Source organism: Manis pentadactyla, chromosome 13 (genome assembly GCF_030020395.1).
Source record: "Manis pentadactyla isolate mManPen7 chromosome 13, mManPen7.hap1, whole genome shotgun sequence".
NCBI lineage: Eukaryota > Metazoa > Chordata > Mammalia > Pholidota > Manidae > Manis > Manis pentadactyla.
In genome coordinates this window covers 87845645-87866627 of record NC_080031.1, presented here as the reverse complement: position 1 = coordinate 87866627, position 20983 = coordinate 87845645, and the positions used below count along the sequence as shown (strand labels likewise).

At 37.4% G+C, this 20983-nt stretch overlaps 1 protein-coding gene across 2 annotated transcripts in view; it reads right to left on the bottom strand.

The window, feature by feature from the left end:
• Nucleotides 1-20983, bottom strand: part of LVRN (laeverin) — a 58912-nt gene that overhangs the window by 17129 nt on the left and 20800 nt on the right. For both annotated transcript variants that reach the window (XR_005026691.2, XM_036894609.2), the window contains exons 5-18: nucleotides 18729-18883; nucleotides 17162-17275; nucleotides 14051-14194; nucleotides 13448-13513; nucleotides 13288-13353; nucleotides 12717-12889; nucleotides 11047-11123; nucleotides 10484-10623; nucleotides 8424-8479; nucleotides 5363-5516; nucleotides 3799-3893; nucleotides 1829-1936; nucleotides 601-768; nucleotides 245-382 (exon numbers count right to left, since the gene is read on the bottom strand). Coding sequence is in view for 1 of the 2 variants with exons in the window: in XM_036894609.2 (XP_036750504.2) it covers nucleotides 245-382; nucleotides 601-768; nucleotides 1829-1936; nucleotides 3799-3893; nucleotides 5363-5516; nucleotides 8424-8479; nucleotides 10484-10623; nucleotides 11047-11123; nucleotides 12717-12889; nucleotides 13288-13353; nucleotides 13448-13513; nucleotides 14051-14194; nucleotides 17162-17275; nucleotides 18729-18883 (1654 nt within the window). In the remaining variant the exon portion in view is untranslated. The remainder of the gene's footprint in view (nucleotides 1-244; nucleotides 383-600; nucleotides 769-1828; nucleotides 1937-3798; nucleotides 3894-5362; nucleotides 5517-8423; nucleotides 8480-10483; nucleotides 10624-11046; nucleotides 11124-12716; nucleotides 12890-13287; nucleotides 13354-13447; nucleotides 13514-14050; nucleotides 14195-17161; nucleotides 17276-18728; nucleotides 18884-20983) is intronic.

Here is a 20983-nt window from a genome sequence, read left to right as displayed (position 1 = left end):
GGGAAACTGAGGTAGATAAGTAGCGCCATGCAAACCCATTTTTGTACAGACAGCCAGAACTGAGAATAAATGACCTTCCTTCTCATCATACAGCCAGTATGTGGTGAGACTAAATACAGGAAAAATCATCACTTTTCTAGTCAATGCAAAAGACTCTTGCAACCTTGCCAGACAAAAGCAGAGCTTCCAGCACCAAACCAATGAAATGACACCTAAATGAAAGCAGGCCACATTTCCTCTTTACCTTTCACTCACAGCTTGCCAGTTGTTGGCTAAGAAGTCCTTTGCGACATACCGGCCAACTTCAGATTCTGCCACAACTTCGATTATATTTGTTTCATTAAAATTGAATGGTGCCATCATGATGGCATACTCCATATACCTGCAAAAATGCATTTGCAGAAAATTAACATGTGAGAGTGATTGAATATAAATAGCTAATTGAAAAAATGGAATAAAAATCCCATATGGTTCTCAGTTAGTGATGCACAAATACATAATATTTTAATTCTTATATTAGCACATTTCTATTTTTCTCCCTTTGGTTTATTAATTGCATCCTCCACCAGGAAACTCCCGAGGTAAATTGACCGTGATCACCTGTTAAGTATCCATGGGTCTTTGCTGCAGCTCATTGCATAGGCAAGTTGAATCTTTTCTTCTTCCATTGTTTTATTAGCATAGGCATTTAACAAGAAGTCCCATTCTTCATCATTTCCCAGGGCAATGCCATAACACAGTATCACATTTTTAATCGGATATGGTATTCTGTAAGGTAAAACATGGAATGATATCTCTTACAGTCGTTAATTTCTATGTTTATCTAAGTTGTCATATATTTAGAAGGCTATATCTAGGAAAAAGAGTTGAGATCTCAGATATAGAGATCAAAAGCAGGGATCTAGAAAGGCCGCTGTGGGAACTGTTATTAACATTAATATCATAGGAAGAGATCGTCAAATTACTTTAGAAACTAAGAGGGAAGAGAGGAGGAAATGAGAATAGCACAAACAATGTATGCTGATAATTCAGTTTGTTCTCATTTCTAATTATCATATTTCCTAAAACCCCATCTAGGAATTCAGGTCAAACATTAGAGTTAATATCTTAGGAAATGATTTATTAGAGGTAATATAATAAAACCAAAATGATACAGTCTTTTTTTTTTTTGGAGGGGAAGGAAGGAACCAGCATTTATTGAACACCAGTATCTCATGTAATCTCAACAACATCCTGTTAGATTGTTTTTATTGCAATTTTGTATGACACCAAAGTTCAGGGGGGTTAAATAATGCTCCCAAGGCCACTCAAACAGTAAATGGAAGACTCTTTACATTGTTTTCTTAATCAGTTTGCTCCTGCCATATGGCATCAAGTTTGTTCTCACACTGGATTTAGTTCAGCTCTTACTCTAACCTAATTAAGTAGAAAAAAATGACAGCCTTAGTCTCAGCTCTCACAGAGACTGCAAACTCATAGAGAGAGAGAGGGTCAGATGCACTTAGATACATATCATAATCATAAGTAATCAAAGAACAACCTAAGTAAGACTCACAACAAGCAAAGTAAGTGCCTATTAGGAAACGAGAGGTCCTGAGTAACAATTCACTGAATAACTTTTAATCTACTGTTATGCATCAACTCCCATTAGACAATTGGTAAAAAAAAAAAAAAAAAAAAAAAGCAGAAGAGGATATCTGAAAAACTTCGAGAGATTACCCAAATGAAAACAAAGCCACCACTCCTAGAGTGAGAGCATCAAAACAGCAGGGAAATTGGTGATGTTGAAACAGGACGAACACAGGGGCAAGGTCAATATTACTCTTACTCATTCTCTGGATGGTTCACCCAGTTTTTGAAGAGTTCTCTTGACAGTTGAAGACAGTCTTCAAGGCCCAACCGACACGCAGTTTCAAACAATTTTTCCAGTGATACTCTTGGAGAAGTCAAGAAAAACATTTTATTTTGTATTACTCCATGTATTTTTTCTTCCTCCAGGAATATGAGTTTCTTAAAAGGATGGGTATTTTAAAACACCCTTTCAATAACAGCAGGTTTGTTGAAAAACAGCTTTTGTAGACAGCAAATATATTTAAGGCTCAGAGAAATATTTGCTGAGAGGCACTCAGGCACCAAGTAGGCTCCTAAGACTGGTCTTTTTCAAAAGTTGGAAATTAATCACTGCCATCCTTCTCCCCCTCAAACACACATGGGTGTATACACACTCCACATCTGTTATCAATTTATTTTTCCTCCCTTTTACAGTAATTGCCTTAGGATAAAAAAATGACTTTAGAGTATATGATGGAATACACTAAAACATGAAGTTCCTTCTCTACACACAGAAAGGAGATGAAAGGAGGGTTTATTTCTCCCCCACAATGTGCTTTTCCTTGTTTAAGCTTCTGTTTCTTCCTCTTCTCCTCCTGGCTACTATATTCATGTCCAGGAAAGAAAACAGAGGTTTTCTATTTGTTTTTATAGCTGAGAAGGGGCACACATTAAGGTCCAAATAAAAATAAGTTCAAAAGGATACATGAAGAACAATAATAAACCCAAATAAGCGATGCCTTGAGGTGTCTCCTGATGCCCTCTGAGTTTGAAGTCAGAGGCGAAGGAATTCTAACTGGCCATAAGGTTCCAGAAAACACAAGAGCCAAATCTCCGTGGCTCCACCCTCCAGTTCTGACCCAGCCTGGCCTGACCTTGCCGTAAGCAGAAGTGGGATGTCCCAGGGACGGTCCTGAGCATTCACTTACTGACGCCCTCTCCCCGCCCATCCCAAGCTGGCTGCAGCAAGGTGGAGTTCTCTGAAGCACACTAACTGTCCAAGGCTTGCTCTGAGGAGAACTGGCCACAGGATGCTATGAAAGGCAGGTCACTTTGGGGCAACTTAGGAGAGCCAAGGATATGGCTGGTCGACATGTGGGCTGCCTGACTTCCACGTTCCTATTGTCACCCAACTCGTCTGCCCATTTACCATCCCAGATGGCCGTCACCAGCTTCCATTTATGTTCACGCACCCCTACATCATTCTGGTCATCTGCCCTGGCACTAAAACTTCTCCCCTCTCAGAAGGATACTCCTGAGAGAGAATAATCACAGTTTGTATGTTTTCTGTTCCTTCCTTGGTCTAATTGATTTCAGCCTGATGTTGACCAGCCCTGTACGTACAATCCCTGTACCACTGTTGATTACAAATTCTCTCCCTAAATCTAGAAGCCCAGCCTACACACACAAACCTCACGTCACTGGGAGGCGGGCGGCACCAAAGTTTTATTTTGCTTTTACGCCTTTCCCAGATCGTCACGACAACATGCTTACCCTCTCACCAAACCAATGATGGGAAAATCATTTGCAATACTTATGCTCACAGACAATTGACTGATATATTTCACTCTCATTGTATTTGCATAATAGTAGAATTTCTGTCCCCAGTAATATACAGAGGGCACCTGTGCCTGCCTGTGCATTCAATTCATTGGTATAGGTTGACTTTGCTCAGCACAACCTTTTGCCAACAGTAGGACACACAATTTCAACCAGTAGCCTAAGATCTGAGAATACAGAGCTATAAATTAGTGTGTGTATATGTATGTGCTTTACAGGCAAATTAGGGTCCCAAACTATTATTTCCTATTCAGATACATGTAGCTCACTAATCCCATAGCTACTGTTCTCAAACAGCATTCAAAACCTCACACTGAATCACTGGTATTAAGATCTGATATGAATCTGGAAACCTGTTTATTAATATGAATCATTTCATTCAGTGACCACTGCTCAAAATATACTTACAGAGCTAAATAGTCATCTTGCAATACTGCCACATTTTCACGGATTATAGTTGAATATATATTCCATATTGAGGTAAGTCTCTTTAGTACATACTTCTATAAACAATAAAGGAAACATGCTGTTAGTTCTGGCTCACAGCACTGAATTTGCAAATAAATGTCTCTTTATCTAAAAAAGACACTAAAAGAGAAGTAACAGATATTTCCTCAGAAACAACCTTTATTGGTTGCTAAGTATGTAACTGGTTCATTTGTTAACCTCTCTAGGTGCAGTTTCCTTGTATATAAAATGGGGTTCACAGCAATACCAATATTACAGTTTTGTGAGGACTAAACAATATAATGTATGTAAGCACACTGCCTGGCAAACAGTAGGAGCTCAATAAATATTAATTATAGTTATCATTTAATATCTCCCCAAACACTTCCTGTTGTCTTCATAACAGGGGGATAAAATGTAAAAATATAAAACTCTTAAACTTTCTAACTCAAAACTTCCATGCTTAGTATTTACACTTCCAAGAAAAGAAGGAGCCCTTATTTATGCCTTGGACAAACTGAAGCCCTAAGTCTGAATTAAAGTTTCTTCGACTGACCTGCAAACTGGTGAATGAAAAGATTTATACAAGTTATAGATATACAATACATTCCTAAGAATAAACCAGATACTATTCATTGAAATTCTTTAAAAACAAATATGAATTTCTATGTCTTTATCCAGAACCAGCCATCAGATATTATCAGTGAGCCACCTCAATCCACAAACATTGAGTGTCTTCTGTTGGTTACCATCGTCACCTTCAAGGAAGCCCCCATCATCCAAGGAAGGACGGCAGGAAAAAAGTCTGGGATCTTTTTTATCTTTGTGCTCTTGCCCTCGGGCTGCCCCAGAAACTCCCTGGGAATCACCATCTGACGGGCTTCTGGTTTGTTTGGCCCCTGACTCTCCAGAGGGTTGCTGCCTAACTTGTGCTTTGATTTTACCTGGGCCATCTTTCACGGTCACTGTTTAGGATCTAGCAATGGAATGCTTCTCCTTTGTACTGTTTCAGTTATGACGGTATGTCATTTCATTCACTACTCCTAACTTCCCTCTCTTTCCAACATCAAAAGCAGCTTTAAAACTTTTGCTTTTTCTGGAACAGACCTCTTTGGTGTTAAGTACTAGTCCTGTAAATCAGAGTATTTCAGTTGTGAGTATAGGGTTGTTAAAAGTCATTCTATCTAACAGTCTTTGAGGAAAACAGTGGCTAATAGATGCTATCCTTTTCTATATGAAAAAAGGTATATCATGTCCATCCACTTCTGTTTTCTTGGTACACTCTGTCATTTTACCAATAATTAGGTACATTTCCAAACTTCTCTCATGCTCCTATTCAAGACCAGGTCTGTGATCAAGGTATATTTTCTTCTAAGAATAACCAGCCATTCCTAAGAAAATGCAGTATATGGAACTAATAGACTATTAGTTCAGGAAAGTAATAAAAAGTTTCACAGATGCTACCTAGAATATGGAAGGAGGAAGAGAGGATTTTTTAAAGCCGCATAACAAAGAATGAAATTACCTTTAATAATGGGTATATATCATAGTTGTTCGTGTCAGAAACAAGATCCCTGGTTACCAGGTTCACCAAGACTGCATGCCATACTATGATTTCATCTTCTTCAGCAAGGTACTTGGTTAAATCAAGTGCTGTTTCAATCTCAATGTAATTGTTTCTGTTTGGTTTAAAAAAGCACACACTCAAAAACCTTCACTTGCTAGATAATTGGCACACTTTCCATGTATGTTCCATACGTCAATGCCTGATTTGATTAAGGTATGTGAAATCAAGAAGCTGGAGAGTAAAGGTCCCACCTCATTGATAAGATGGGAAAGCAATGCTGTCAGACCCTCATCAGTTTGGTACACTCAAGTGCCCAAATTCTTGGAGGCTATAGAAAATCCAGGCCAGATGTTGGACTGATTAAAGGGCAAAAGAATATTTGTGCATTTAGTATGCATTCTTATGAGAGTATGATTTCCATTCAGTAAGAATTAAAAGTCATTCTCTAGCTAATGTTCTGTCATCTACTAGTAGGGCACAGACTATTACATCGGACACTATTCTAGCCGACAATTGAGGAGCTTATTACTGTGGTGAGGATCTGAGACTTATGCATAAGAAGATGTTAATGAAAGGTCATAGAGAGGCAATGAACACAATAAAGTGGCAAAGAAGGAAAACATAGCCATTTAATGGAAAAGTCAAGGAAGGCTTCCTGGAAGAAGAACTTGAGAAAGGCCATGAGGGATGAGTTGAATTGAAATGGATGGAGATAAAGAGGAAGGCAGCTTAGGACAAAGAAGATAAAGTGGGAATTAGTGTGATGGGCAGATCAAGTCAATAGAAGCAGAGGTTGCTTTTGTGCAAAGCTGAGAGACAGGGACTCATAGATAAGGTGGATCGAAACTATGGAGAGCCTTGAATGCTAGGGTGATGAGCTTACATGTGGTGGGAAGGTTTTAAACAAGTGGAGTAGCATCATGAAATTGATGCCTGAAAATGTTATTGCAATTGTGCTGAAAAAGACAAAATGGAATTCAAAGGAACTAAAGACTGGAAGCTAATGCAATAGGCCAAGCAAAAGATGGAGAAATCTGGGCTTAGCATGGAAGCAGTGAATGTAGTAAGTAAGGGGAAAATCCAAAAGACATTCCCAAAAATGAATGTGACCAGATGGGAGATGGAGAGGGAGGAATCAAGGATGTCTCTGATTCAAGTTTGGGTGATAGGAAGAATAGTGGTAACTTTGTCAGAGAAACTGACAGCAAGAGCAATTTGGAGATAGAAAATAAAGTTCAGCATCTAAGGTACTGAATTTAAATGGCCACAGGATAGACAGAAGACCGGAGGAGAGAAGTGGAGATGTAGATTTAGAAGTCATCAACATATCGTTCCACAAACATTTACCGATTACCCTGCATCTTCTGGGCACCCTAAACACACATAAGCAAAATGATCACTGGAACTATATGAGTTTTCCAAAGGAAAGTGAGAAGAAAATAATGTAACCATGATGGGTCTTATGGATCCTCCTAGCAGCAGCAAGAGAAATCAGATACATAAGAAGAACCAGGTTTGCCAAATGACAAATTTCCTGGAGGATGTGGTCCACAGAATCAAAGCCTCGGTTATCTTGGAGGAGTTTCAGCAAAGCAGGGGGGAAGGAAATGTGCCACAGGTCACAGAGAGAAGAGGTAATAAAGAAATAAAGGATAAAGTCAGCAGACATCCATTCAAGAAATACGACAGGCCAAAGAAAGACAGAGCACACAGGGTAATTCATTATGTATACGATTTAATTTTATTGTCTGAAAATTTAAATTCTGAACATATATTAATTTACCGGGTTAAATACTTGGCAGCCTAGCTTATATACAGTAAATCTAATACAAATAAAATAAATGATTCTGTAATATGTTCAAACATAGGCCATAGCTCATTAAAATTATACCTACATCTATCACCTGTGGGTAACAGAAATCACTTCAAATCTCAATTGATACTTTCCAGTCACTTGTTTTATTTTTGGAAATATCAGCTATTTCCTTAACATACAGTATCACAGAAAAATATGAACACATCTACAAGCTTCTGAAATTTACCCATTTTAATATTTAACAGCCTTAACACATGATACCTGAATCACTTGTATTTCACCTAAGTTTTTATTATTGTTTGAGAGTTTTAAAATAATTATTTTTATGCTTTTTATAATAAACCTATGAATATTTAAGCACTATAATCTTCTATTATATTCTATTTACAGCATCTTTACTGCATCCTTTAAAGCTTTTCCTTTAGGGGTTTCCTTTAAAGACACTCAGTCATCTTTGCTGTTCTTTGAAGACCGTTTTAAAATTTCTCCATAATCAGTTTAAATCTTAATGTACCAAAGTTAATTGAATTGAAAATATATAGGACTTTGATATAATTGACTGCCCGGTTTTGACTTGAGTAAGAACATACTCCTTTTCCTTAAATTTTTGTCAAAAACATAGTTTTCTATGGCTTTCTAATAGTAGTAGACATTATTGCACTTTCCTAATATGACTTCTTTTCAATTGTCTTTCATTCCTATTTTTTTTATTGTGACAAACTACACAAAACAGAAGTTTACCATTAAAACCTTTTTATGTGTACAGCTCCATGGTATCAAATACACTCACATTGCTGTGGTATTAAATACACTCACATCCCCATCATCTACCTCCGGAACTCTTTTTCGTCTCGTGAAACTGAAACTGTGGCCCCACTCAACAATATCCCCTTTTGCCCTGCCCCCAGGCCCCAGCAACCACCACTCACTCTTGGGAGCTTCTGTACACCAAATTACATACTATCTGCCTTTCTGTCACTGGTTTATTTCATTCAGCATAATGCCCTCAGGGTTCATCCATGTGGTGGTGAATGCCAGGTACTTTAATGGCAGAAAATTCCACTGTAACCATGGATTGATCATAATCTTAATAAGGTATGACCTGGATACACTAAAGAACCAACTTCATAGTGATGAGGTTATTCTTGTTCATAAAGTTCTCAAGCTACACTCTAAAACCTTGAGAGGAGAAAATATACTCACTTAGACAAGGAAAAGGCATCATAAATCAACTGCAGTCTGTGAATAACAGGAATAGCCTGCAAAGGACGTTCAAATACACGCAAGAACAGATGTGAGCATTTTTTAGTAAAAAAGATAGTTTTCAGAATAATAACAATATTTAAAGCTGCTTACAAAGCACTTTCACGTGAATTGTCTCGTGTGCAGAGAAATGATCATTACCAAAAGTAGTCCCTATAATGTATTTGCTATACATCTGTTTTTGATAAATGATCCCTCTGGACATTAATAATGAGGCCTTAAATGTGGCAGAGAGTTTTGCCAAAATACTCCCTGAAAAACAGCATGTTAAAAAATAAACCAGGAAGCCAAGTTTAAAAGGCCTCTCCAAAACAAAGGTGTACATTAAATTGTATTATGATATCCCAATTATTGTCAGGGAATAATTTTTGGCATAGGAGGCCTTAAATAAATATTAGTTAGCACTGTTTTGGTGATATGAAAGAGCTCTTTTAAATGGTGTTTCTCTTCTCAAGATTTTACTAATTTAACACAGTATGACCAACAGAGCCCTTTGAATCATGGCAATGCAGGGCTCAATTGCCAACTTAATGCCTTAGACTTCTGTTTGAGCTCCTTGGCATTGCATGGCCACGGGACTGTCTCAGCTTAGGTGTCCTGAGGCTGCCTAGAGCCCCCAACAGCACTGTGGCTACACCTGCCGGTGTTTTCACATATTTGGTCTTAGTTTATCTCCAATGGAGCCAGCTTGATTCTTTCCTTGGTAGGAGTCCCATTTCTGTCCTGGCAGTAATAACACATTTTCTAGATTAACATTAATGGAAATACTGTTTCATTTGCTCATCAATTGTGTTGTAGAAATAACTGACCTCAATTTTTCAACAAGTACTTCTACATTGGTTTCATGAGCTCACTCCTAAAATGGTATGACCCTAGTGCTTCCTTGACTTAGAGCGCCCTAAGAAATCAATAACAATTTCGCCACCCTGAAAAAGATTTGGAAGTAAAATGGTATCATTAGTGATTTGGGGGTAGCTTTATATGAAAGCCCAACGATCAGTTTTTGAAATTACTGACCATGTTTTGAATGCCTGATTGTGTCAGGCCTCTGTCAAGCATAATACATGCGTCACCTTATTTCATGTTCACGAGAACATTTTGAGGTTGGTCTGTGAAGCCATTACCATACAGATGATGAAACTGGGGCATGACTGGCCACCTGAGGGGCCCGAGGTCTCACATCTGGCAAATGGTGAACAAAAACATGAACACAGCCCACGTGACATGGAACCCGTGCTCTGGATCACCGCGCTGCGCCCCCTCTCCTGCTAGCGAGGCGGCGCAGGGGCCCTTCCGAGAGAGCTTTTAGTTCAAAATTCTAGCTTTACTAACGGAGTCTCAAAGAACCGCCCAAGGCTTCCCAGTGGAGCCAGCACCACAGACTTCTACGCCAGCCCCCACCTCCACCAGCGGAGACGTGGCTAAATTCAACCAATTAAAATCTGACCAATTAGAGTCAGCCAACATGTTAATATTTACATACTGCATAATGATTTATACTTGTTTTACAATTTAAAGTGAGACTGGATTATTATTGGTATTTTGTGAACTGAATTCTCTCTGCAGAAGAATGAGAACGATGTTTAGAAAATTAACACTTTTTGGAATACACTGTGCACTTACCATGGATTAGAAATTCTAAGTATATGTTTACCTACATCACCTCTAAACCTCATGATGAATAAGAGGAATATGATATTATTCTCATTTTAAAGGGAAGAAATGGAAGCAGAACCTTTAAGTAATGCACCCAAGATCAAAAAACTAATGGTTAACAGAAAAATGTGTTCTGATTTTTACCTAGAAAGGTAAAATTGTTGAGGAAAAGCACAATGCATTCAACCAAAATCTCCCATTAAACTCAATGTGTCCTGGGGAGAGGGCTGGCAAGGGAGTGGAACGACCTCCCACCAGACAGGTTCATGAGAGAGCCCGACTCTTAAGTGCCTAGACGTTGCAAGAGTAATGGTACTTCATAAAAGCGTGCAAAATAACCTTACCTTAGAATTTTTTTCAAGCTGTTGATTTAATTTCTTCCAACCTAATTTATCATAGTTAACTCTGTAATATCCAGTCATATTCAAATTTAAAATCACCCAGTCATGATCAGAGTCTGAGACTTGCATTTCAGGGAATAATTCTACAAAGGAATATGTGAAAAGTTGGAAGTGGAACATTTAAAAAGTATATCAATACATATTTATACGACATCCTCTTAATTCTAAACAATAAACCCAATAAAACAAAAAGTAAAGGAGTCATAAAATATATATCAATCTTACACATTACATTTTTTCACATATAATGGTTTTTGATTTGAAACATTTTTAAAGCTCTAGTTCAACAAGATTACATCAATTATGTCAAAATACATTAGTTTTAAACAAGATAGCTTTCCAAAAGCTAAACATTTCAACATTGTGTTCTCTGCCTTTATATATGTACATATATTCATGTGTATATATATATATGTATACAAATACACATTCATGTATATATATATGTATACAAATACATATTCATGTGTATATATATGAAGATATTTTTTAAATTTGTTACTTACTGCTGCTTTTATCTAGCCAGACTAAAGGCTGCATAATTCCATTTTTTATCCAAAGAATAGGTACAATCCATGTGTCACTTATTAGAAAGACAATAAAAGTTAAGTTAATTTTCAGGCATAACAATATAAACTCTGAGCCAATTCTAAAGGAGATAATAAAATAACAGACTCAAATTCTTTGGTTATTCCCTCTAGATATGCAGGGCTTTGCTCTTAGGATTATTCACTTTTGTTTCAGAAGCCAGCTTTGTTCTGGCTATTTGCATTTACCCTCTCTCTTGTATTTTTTCTTTTTTTACTTCCTCTTATAACCTAAGGTAGCTACATAGACTATCTTGCGTCTGAAACTTTCAAGGCTGTTTCTATTAAAATATAGCCACCTGGCCTCACTCAGGGGTTGTGCAAATGCTGTAAACAAATCCAAATCCATCAATGCCAAGAGAAGTAAAGAGAAATTTAAGAAGAGAAAGCTTGACAAACATTCCCAAATTCTTTTCTGCCTCAAGCTTTCTCGCTGTCTGAAGAGCGTTCAGCAGGAATCAGCCGGATTATTCAGATTCACTGAAGGCCCACATTCTTCCCACGTTGGTGGACGTGACCTGGATAAGCTGGCCACAGTGAGGGCATTAGTCATCTGAAAACACACCTTACTTGGAGTTAGGGCAGTATTTCCAATCTTGCCCAAGTGCTCAGAGCCTGGTTTCTCAAAGACTCTGGGTGAGGGTTTGTGTTCACCTCCTCGCTAAGGCACACCTTGTCCCAAAAGTCACAGAACATCGTGGCGACCAGGGACCTTCAGGTCTCCTATTCCTCTCCAGTGGGGTTGTAAGAAAAGAGCAGGGTGACCGGAAAATTTTGGTGATGGTTTTGAAAATTTATTACTCATCTGTGCTGACCTTTATTACAAAGAGATAGGAGGATCAAGACTTTCTCAAAAAGAGTTGAAAATTATCTCACAGGTTAAGAAAGGGAAGGGAAGGAGAAAGAGATGAAAGTGAAGCTACTCTGTCATTATCTCATTTAATTTTTACAGCAATCCCCTGGGATACGTGTTACTGCATTTACTTTCTAGATACAGCAACTGAAACTCAGAAATTTTAAGTAAGACATACCACAGGCTTGCATTTTGGTGAAGTCATATTTGAACTCAGGTCTAACAGGATCTAACAGCCGTGATTCTACTGTTGTAGATATAGCTGCACACACACACACATGCGGGGAGACAGGTACAGAGCTATCTCTCAAAGATACAGTTACCAGGCAGTGCCATGCCTAGGGATCACAGGATTCCCTTTTCTCTTAACCAACATGAGGCCATGCTAGGCTCTATCATTCTGCCTCACACCCAGAATTCCGTGTAATTCATTACCTCTGCCTGTGGGACAAAGAAGAGGTCGTAATACCTAAAGCTTTGGTCGGTGGTGTGGCCCTAAAGCCCGGGGTTGGGTGCTGCATTGCCTCCCTAAATGCAGGTCTCTGGCCTTGCTCAGGACGTCAGAGGCTCTGTCTCATCCTAGCACTCAGTGACATCTTGCATATAGCCAAAGTCACCACCCCAGGGTAGCTCTGCAGAAGGGTGTCTATGCAGCAGGGTTCCCCACAGGCTGGTTTCCATTCCATCAGAGCCCAACCCCCAAGGAAGGTGAAGACAGAGGAGCAAATCTACCTACTTGTGGGTTAGAAGGGTCTGATTTTTAACTTTTCCAAGATAAAATGGCTCCTGCTTAATGATACCAGTAGAGACATTTAAGGTGATAACTGGAAAACCACTCTGGTGTGTCCAACTGTCCATTATGCTTTTTACCGATGCTGGCAAAAGAATTTTACTCTGGTCATCTATGGCCTGTTTTTAAAAAATCATCACAAAAACAGATATTTGTCATCAAAATCTTTTGCGGTAGCAATCTCCCCAAAGCAACTAGGCAGTTCTTCTATTCCTCATTTATACAGTCATTCTCAGTGGGTGGTTTTCTGGGCCAAATTCGGAACTCTGTTCAACTCTGTATACAAATGATTCCTTAGTTTTCTCATTCATTCATCCACTGAACACATATTTATGAATCTGAGGTTCTGTTCTGGGAACTGGGAATACAGTGGTGAAAATTTTTTAAAAACTCCCTTGGCCTAAGGGAGTTTCACACACAAGGAAAAACAGCTTCCTATGGTGTTGTCGCACAGCTACGGCCTCCTGATCCGGCCGTGTGGTATCATACAGAGCAGCTCAGAAAGTAGGACGGCTACCATTTGAAAATGCCTCCACAGATCATCTTGCTCAGCATTTGAGTAAGAAAACGTCTCCAAATATGACTGTAAAAATAGAAAAGTTAAGGATAAAATAAATAACAATCCAAAACAACTAATGTTTACTGCTTTCCAGGCAACAACAATTTTGGAAACTCACCTTGAGTGCGTTGATAAATAAATTCTCATTCAGGAAACTAGAAAGCATCCGGGCCATCGACGCTCCCTAAGACGTAAGAAGGTGCACGTTACCTGAACAAAATTCAATATCTAAATACGAACACATTCCATTTTGATAAGCAATATTCTGGGCTGTTTTTCTGATTGCATTGTGCACTTCAATTGAGTGTTTGCATTATCCCGAAATATGCTGATCAAATAGACTGTCACTAATTAATAGGTAAAAGGTGAGCAAACATCCTACATACAAATCATTCAGGGTAACACGTGATTTTTTAAGTTGAGGTATTCACATGGTAAAAATAAATTTTCACCAAACAGAAGGGTTTGCCTTAACACTAGCAAGTTGTCTAAGTCTATTTATAATGGTCGATGGTGCTAAGCACCTAATATTTGGGCTAGATTAATATTTGCTAGATGAGAATTGATGCAACCAGTTTTCTGAAATCTATCTATTGAATATGATTAAGGTTATTTGTATCAAAGTTGAATAGTAGCATAGTAGCCCATGATCCTCAGAATCCATTTTATGCAACTTTCTACAAGAATACAGAACAACAGGAGATAGATAATTGATTTTTACCTTATTATAAGTAAATAAGTCAAACAGCTCATTTATTTCACTTGTTTCTGTAAAATTTTCCACCTTCATGGACACAGCTCTTGACACCAGGGCATGATCTTCACTGAGGACACCTTGTAAAATGTTAGAAAAAAAGACCTCATTCTAAAAGGAAAAGATGGAGCCATGTTAACTTCTGAAGTGGCACAGAAACACAAAATTCAATGTCCCTAAAATACTTCTAAACACTGACCCTAAAGAGGGGAAAAAACAATAATTGAGAACTGCCATATGCCAAATAAGTCAGGATTCTTTGCATAACAAAACTCCAGGATACTTTCTTTCCCATTTAGTATCTTTAAAAAAAAAATTCAGTTTAAATAAATCAATTGCAAAGGTGAATTCCAAGAGCCATCTACATTTCCTCCAAGGAGGTTCCCAGCATCATCTGGTCACCCAGACAGGGCCCTCCAGGGAATAGCATCTCTAGGTGGCTTTAATTCTCTAGACTTTTATTAATAACCCCTTAAAATTGATCAGTCTTTCTTACAGGACATTTACAAACCAAAAGCATGGCAGGGATATGAAGTCACAAGGATGCTGATGTAGTAATCTGTAATTGGAAAAAATTCCACAGATCATGAATGTGAGAAGGCAATTAATTTATTATATTTTAATGACAAGAACTCCCCTCAAAGACTAGATCTCTCTCAGGCACATAACAAGGACCATTTTTTTCCTGTAGGAAAGCTAGAAGAAAAAAAACAGTGTACAGGAAAGCTGTGTGTGGGATGACAGAGCCAAAGAAAGGGCAGTGGGAAAGGAGCTGCAGGGACAGCCCACTCCAGTTCCTGGGGGCTGAGCGAGCCCCTGATGATCCACAGAAGCCTCCACGCCTTAGCGGTTATCTCTGGGGACCCCTGGTTGAGTCAGTTCTGTCCAGCTTCCATTTGCCAATGTTCCAGTCAACCCTCTCCTATTAGCATTTGATTTACAGACGTATAAATAGCACTGACTGGGCTATTACCAAACTCCTGGCTCTTCCAGAAATGAGAAAGCCTGTTTTTTAGGACAATGCATTATAGAACTTTCATGTAATAAGGATCTCCTGGGGATTTTGTCAAGCTTGTATTCTAATTCAGTTGGTCTGGTTTGGGGCCTGTATTTCTAATAAACTACCAGATGATGCTGACGTTGCTAGGACAAGAATCGCACCTATGCGAGGACATAGGGAAGAAGGTGTGCAAGACTGAGCTTACTCATTAAAGAAAGGTTTGAGTAATTTAACACTCATGCATTTTTGCGTGTCTCACTATTCACCCATGTGTTGTAGAAAATAAATGTAGAAAACAGAGAAAATAAAAAACACCCATGATCCCACACACTAAAATAATCACCATTGGAATGCTAGTACAGTGCTTTTCAATATTTTTTGTTTTTTATTTATTCTCATAGTTGTAAAATCTTTTCATCCTGCATATTTACTTATAACAGCACTTGTTTAAGATTGTGATACCTCATCTTCGTAACTATCCTTATCAATGGCTGCTGCATTATGAATGAAACATATATAAATTGGCAGGAGATAAACCGAAACTTAATAGTGATTATCACAATGTGGTCGAATCACAAATGATTTTCTTCTTTTCAGAGTGAGCAGATAGAGCTTTTGCAAAAGCAAAACATCAAAATAAGTAAATACATAGCTGCATAATACCCCACCGGGTCAATTAACCATAACAGACTTAATCATTTCCCTGTTAAGTATTAATTTCACCATCTGAAACTGGGGGAAACAACACTGTTCTCACTGGATTATTATCAGGCCTAAATTACCTTATATGAAGTTCTTGGCACACTGCCTGGAGAACAGGACACACTCTGTAATGGTTAACCATTTTTGCTCTTACTTACCATTATCATTATCATCATTATCATTATAGCTTCAGAGTGGTTCTGAGTCAGAGTGGGATTGAGTCAGACAATGCATATAATACCTTATAAGCACACAAATGCATAGTACACGGTGGTTGTCCCAACAGTACCCAGTAGATATGCAGTAATCTGTTTAATGACTGCATGAAACTCACTTTACAGATGAGGAACTAAAGCTCACAGGGGTCCACTACTTGCCTCAGTTTGCAGTTAGAGTGAGATCTGACTGGATGCAAGGCCCCTGTGTGCCCTTCCCTCTACCAAGCCTGCTCTTTCCTTAAATCAGGCAGAAGAAGAAAGAGAAAACTCACTGGGTGGCAATGTCAGGGCTGGAGCTTCAGGGACCGAGAAACAAACTGATCCTTCACATTTTCTGAATCCTTGACCATGACCCATTCATATCATGGTTTAGTGACTTTCAGGTGAAATTAGACCAAGAAAGAAAAAATGGGAATCTGTTTCTGCAAATGTTGCCATGATTCCCTCACTCTATTTCAATCTAATGACCACATCAAAGGAAACCTAAGTTCTTTGTCTCTCAAAGATTATTGCAACAAGGCCTTAAGCTTTTAAAAAACAAAATTCATGGCAATTGTCTCAAATGCCAGGATCTGATGCTCTTCTGGCCAGCTCAGCTCCTCAAGCGACTGAGAACCGTAGACTCCGAGAAGAGGAGTGATTAAAACCCGACAATAAACAGAAATAACTAAACGGTATAAAAAGAAGCTAATCTTAGGCTTCAAAAACACCAGTAGATATCTTAATCAAGTTTTCCCAGGTATGATAATGTCTTAGTCATTTTAGTTACACTAAAATGTAATGACATTAATGCTTTATTCCATTCAACTGAGAAAATAAAGGGAGAATTCAATGTTTTATGGCAATGGAACTTCCTCTCTTGCTCTAAGCACAGTTTTTGAGGATAAGCCAAACACTTTAAAAAATAGTTATAGATGACACTAATCATGTATACATTCTATTTTATGAAAGATAGATATAAATAATTTTGAATAATATTCAAGGTAGAGAATACATGAAAAGGACTTTTGGAGACACCTAAGATTTACTGTATGTATATAAGGGTATCCTTGTATTCCTTGTATCTTTCCACATTTAACACATTTCCAGCAATGAATATGCGTTACTTTTTATAATTGGGAGAAAAAAATCGTAAATAAATTTAACAGATGTACTTACTTTTGGGAATTTAGGATTGAAGTAGTTAATTATTCCAAATTCAAAATAAGATGCAAAGCCTTCATTGAGCCAGATATTGTTCCACCAATTCATGGTAACCAAGTTTCCAAACCACTTTTAGAGATGGTAGAAAAAAAGAGCTTTCTTAAATTTAAGTAATACTTATTGTAATTACATCTTAAATAAATTTAAGGCCAAAGACATAAAGTTTATTTACCATCAATAATAACACTTGCAAACAAGACTCCAAAAAATGCTGTTATTTTAATATAAAGAGATATTTCATGTATTTCTCTGAAATAACTATTTCACATCCAATGATTGAAAACTATTTTTGTTTTAAAACTGTGATGTTTGAAGTAAGGTAAACTAGGATAGCAGTTCTTAAACTGTCTACTTTGCCCAAAAGTTATGTTATATAAAACAGAAGTCCTGAATGTTCACTTAACAACTACTAATTACAGCATTTCATACTTTGAATAAACATCAGGATTTTGTGGTAAGCAGTCATTATGTTTTGAGAACATGATTTGATGTGCGTCATGCACAAATCATCCAAATAATCATATGTTCTCCAAAGGATCCAACTATAATTATTTTCTATTTGAGCTTAACAGAAAGAACGTGTCAAATGGATGATGAATGGAATCAGGAAAGAAAAGCACAATAATTTCCCAAACCAACAAATCCATGCCCTGGTATTTAACCAAATTCTTATAATAGCTGTGATGTACTAATGGTTAGCAGCCTGTATTCCAAAGCAATGTGCCACTCAGGCTATAATAAAACATGACACTTTAGGTCACTGACCAAAACTCATGAAAGTGTGTGTTGACTGTGTAACAGGGTATTATTAAATCCCAGTAAGTCACTCTTTCCCAAAACTTTGGAGGGGCCCACATAACAAGAAGTTAACAGTTTCAGAGTTGAGATTATTTCTTTCTTGACAAAGTCCATGGATTAATGGAGTGAAGGTCAAAATGTGAGAATCCCCATTAAATCAAATAACTAATTTCTAGAATCATAACATGGAAGCATATATAGATCTAATGAAATAAGTCTTTGTTTATACTGCCTTTAGGGATGCACTTGATGATCAATTATTGCTCTTCTCATTGGCATATTGCCTACATCCCTTTAACCTTTCTCTAAAAACTAAAAACCCAAAAAATCACAAATGAACTTTATCACAATCTACTGATGCAATGTGGGTACTTTCCAATGACCTTTTTGATATCCCTGATTTTAAGATGGAATGTAATCAAATCATAATAGCTCTGCTTGGTTTACTTTTTCTAAAGAGGACTTTGTGAAGCAAAATTAATCTCTGGATGTAAATACCTAACTCTTTAAAAGACTGAGACCTCATCCCTATTTTCTACCACCAGTAGTTCAAACTCACCCAAGACCTGACCACACAGATCCTTCCTTGTTTTTACTCACTATCCCACTTTTCAGTAATTTTTAAAAAGGTAGTGCACTGCAGTTTTTTTCTTTTTTGATACTTTTGGTAGAGCAGCCGGAGAATTTCTTCATGTGAAATAAGAAAGAACATTTTACTACATGCCTGGTGTCCGATCTCATGGGAGAGAATGTAGGCGATCATGGCCTTTTTTTCTGTTAGTTCATCACTTGGTTGCAGCAACAGAGCTGACTCATCAAACATCAAGAGTCCCCAGTTTTCCATGGCACGGTTATCAAAGTTAGGTAGGGCAATTATATCTAAGAACATTTAAATGGAGGGAAATATGAAATCATCTCTTTCAAGAATTTGAGATATCCAGATGTACCCCAACATGAAATCATAAAATTACTGAAAGAAAATGCAAGTGCATGTTTACAATTTGAGGAGAGAGACTATTACCAAAGACAGAAGCTCGAAAATAAATTGTTTTGACTATATAAGAACCAAATATTTCTGATGAGGGGCCACTATCCAAAATATACAAAGAACTCTTAAAATTCCATGGTAAGAAAATAAACAACTCGACAAAACTGGCAAATGATCTAAACAGACACTTCACTATATAAGATACACAAATGGCAAGTAAAGATATGAAAAGATGCTCAACATCATATGTCATCAGAAAACTGCAGTGAAAACAACAGTGAGATACCACTACACACCTGTTAGGATGGCTAAAATCCCAAGCACAATGCCAAATGCTGGAGAAGATGTGGAGCAACAGGAACTCTCATTCATTGCTGGTGGGAATGCACAGAGGTCCAGCCACTTTGGAGGACAGCTTGACAGTTTCTTATAAAGCTAGACAAAGGCTGAGCATAAAGTCTAGCAGTTGAGCTCTGACGTGTTTACGCAAATGAGTTGAAAACTTATGTCTTTCTAAAAACTTGTTTATAGAAGTTTTATTTGTAATTGCCAAAAATTGAAAGCAACCGAGATGTCATTCAAGAGGTGAATGGAAAAACAAAATGTGGTACATCCATACAGTAGAGGATTATTCAGCGATAACAAAGCATAAGCTCGCAGGCTAAGAAAGGACATGGAGAAAACCTAAATGCATATTGCTCAGTGATAGAAGTCAGTCTGAAAAAGCTACACAGGGAATGATTCCAACTATATAACATTATGGAAAAGGTAAAACCATAGAAACAATGAAAGATTAGTGGTTGTCAGGGTCTTGGTGGGGGGCCTTGGGAATGAATAGGTGGCACACAGGGGATTTAATGGCAGTGAAACTATTTTGTATGATACTATAATGGTGGATGCATGTCACTGCACATTTGTCAAAATTCCCAGAACTGTACAGCACAAAGTGTGAACCTTAAAGCAAACTTGGACTTTAACCATCAATATTGATCCATCAACTGTACCAAGTGCACTGCTCTAATGCAAGATGTTAACAATGAGAGAAACTGTGTTGGGGAGATAAGGTACATGGGAGTGCTCTATACTTTTCATGCAATTTTTCTGTAAACCTAAAATGGCTCTAAAATATAAAGTCTATTTAAAATGAAATATTTTAGTTCATCAAGAGATACCATAAACAAATTTGAAAGGCAAACCACAAACTGGGGGAAATATTTGCATTTATTTTATATATATCACAAATAACTGGACAATATTTTTTAATACTTAAGGAATTCTGACAAACCAAAAGGAAAAAACAACAAAAAATTTGTTTCAAAAATGTGAACACTAAAAAAATAATTCAAATAGCCAATGATCTTATTTAACATGTGCAGTATCATTAGTTATCAAAACAAAAATTAAAACAATGATATAACTTAATCTCACAAATGAGTAAAACTAATAACTAATATTGGTTAGTATTGGTATTAACAATTAGGTATAGGAAAACTGGCATACAGCTTACTGATGAGGGTGTGCTGCTGCATGCTTTCTGGAGCAATCCAGCAAAATGCCTCATGACCTTTAAAAATGTTCCTACCATTGACTAAGTCGTTCAACTTTTGGAATGTTGGCAAATAGCATGGATATTTGTAAACATTTACTTTTATTTTTTTAATGTTTTTAAGGTAGTCCAAGAAAGAGTAGAATCAGTCTAAATGTTCAGCCACAGAGGATTCCATAAATTATTTCATCAAATTGACATGCAAGCCTAGTATGTCTTAAAAATAATAATAAAGAAGATTAGGTTACCTGGATCATGTTGTTACATACTGCTAAATCGTTTTTTAAAAGGCCATTCAAAAAAGAGTGTCAACTTTTGTTAAAAAAAAAAGAAGCAGCAAACGAGGAGAAAGACAGAGATAAGACTAAGCCAGACGTTGGGAAAACATACACCAAGATGTTAGCTGTGGTTATCTCTGAGTGGTAGTATTACATTTTCTTTGTGT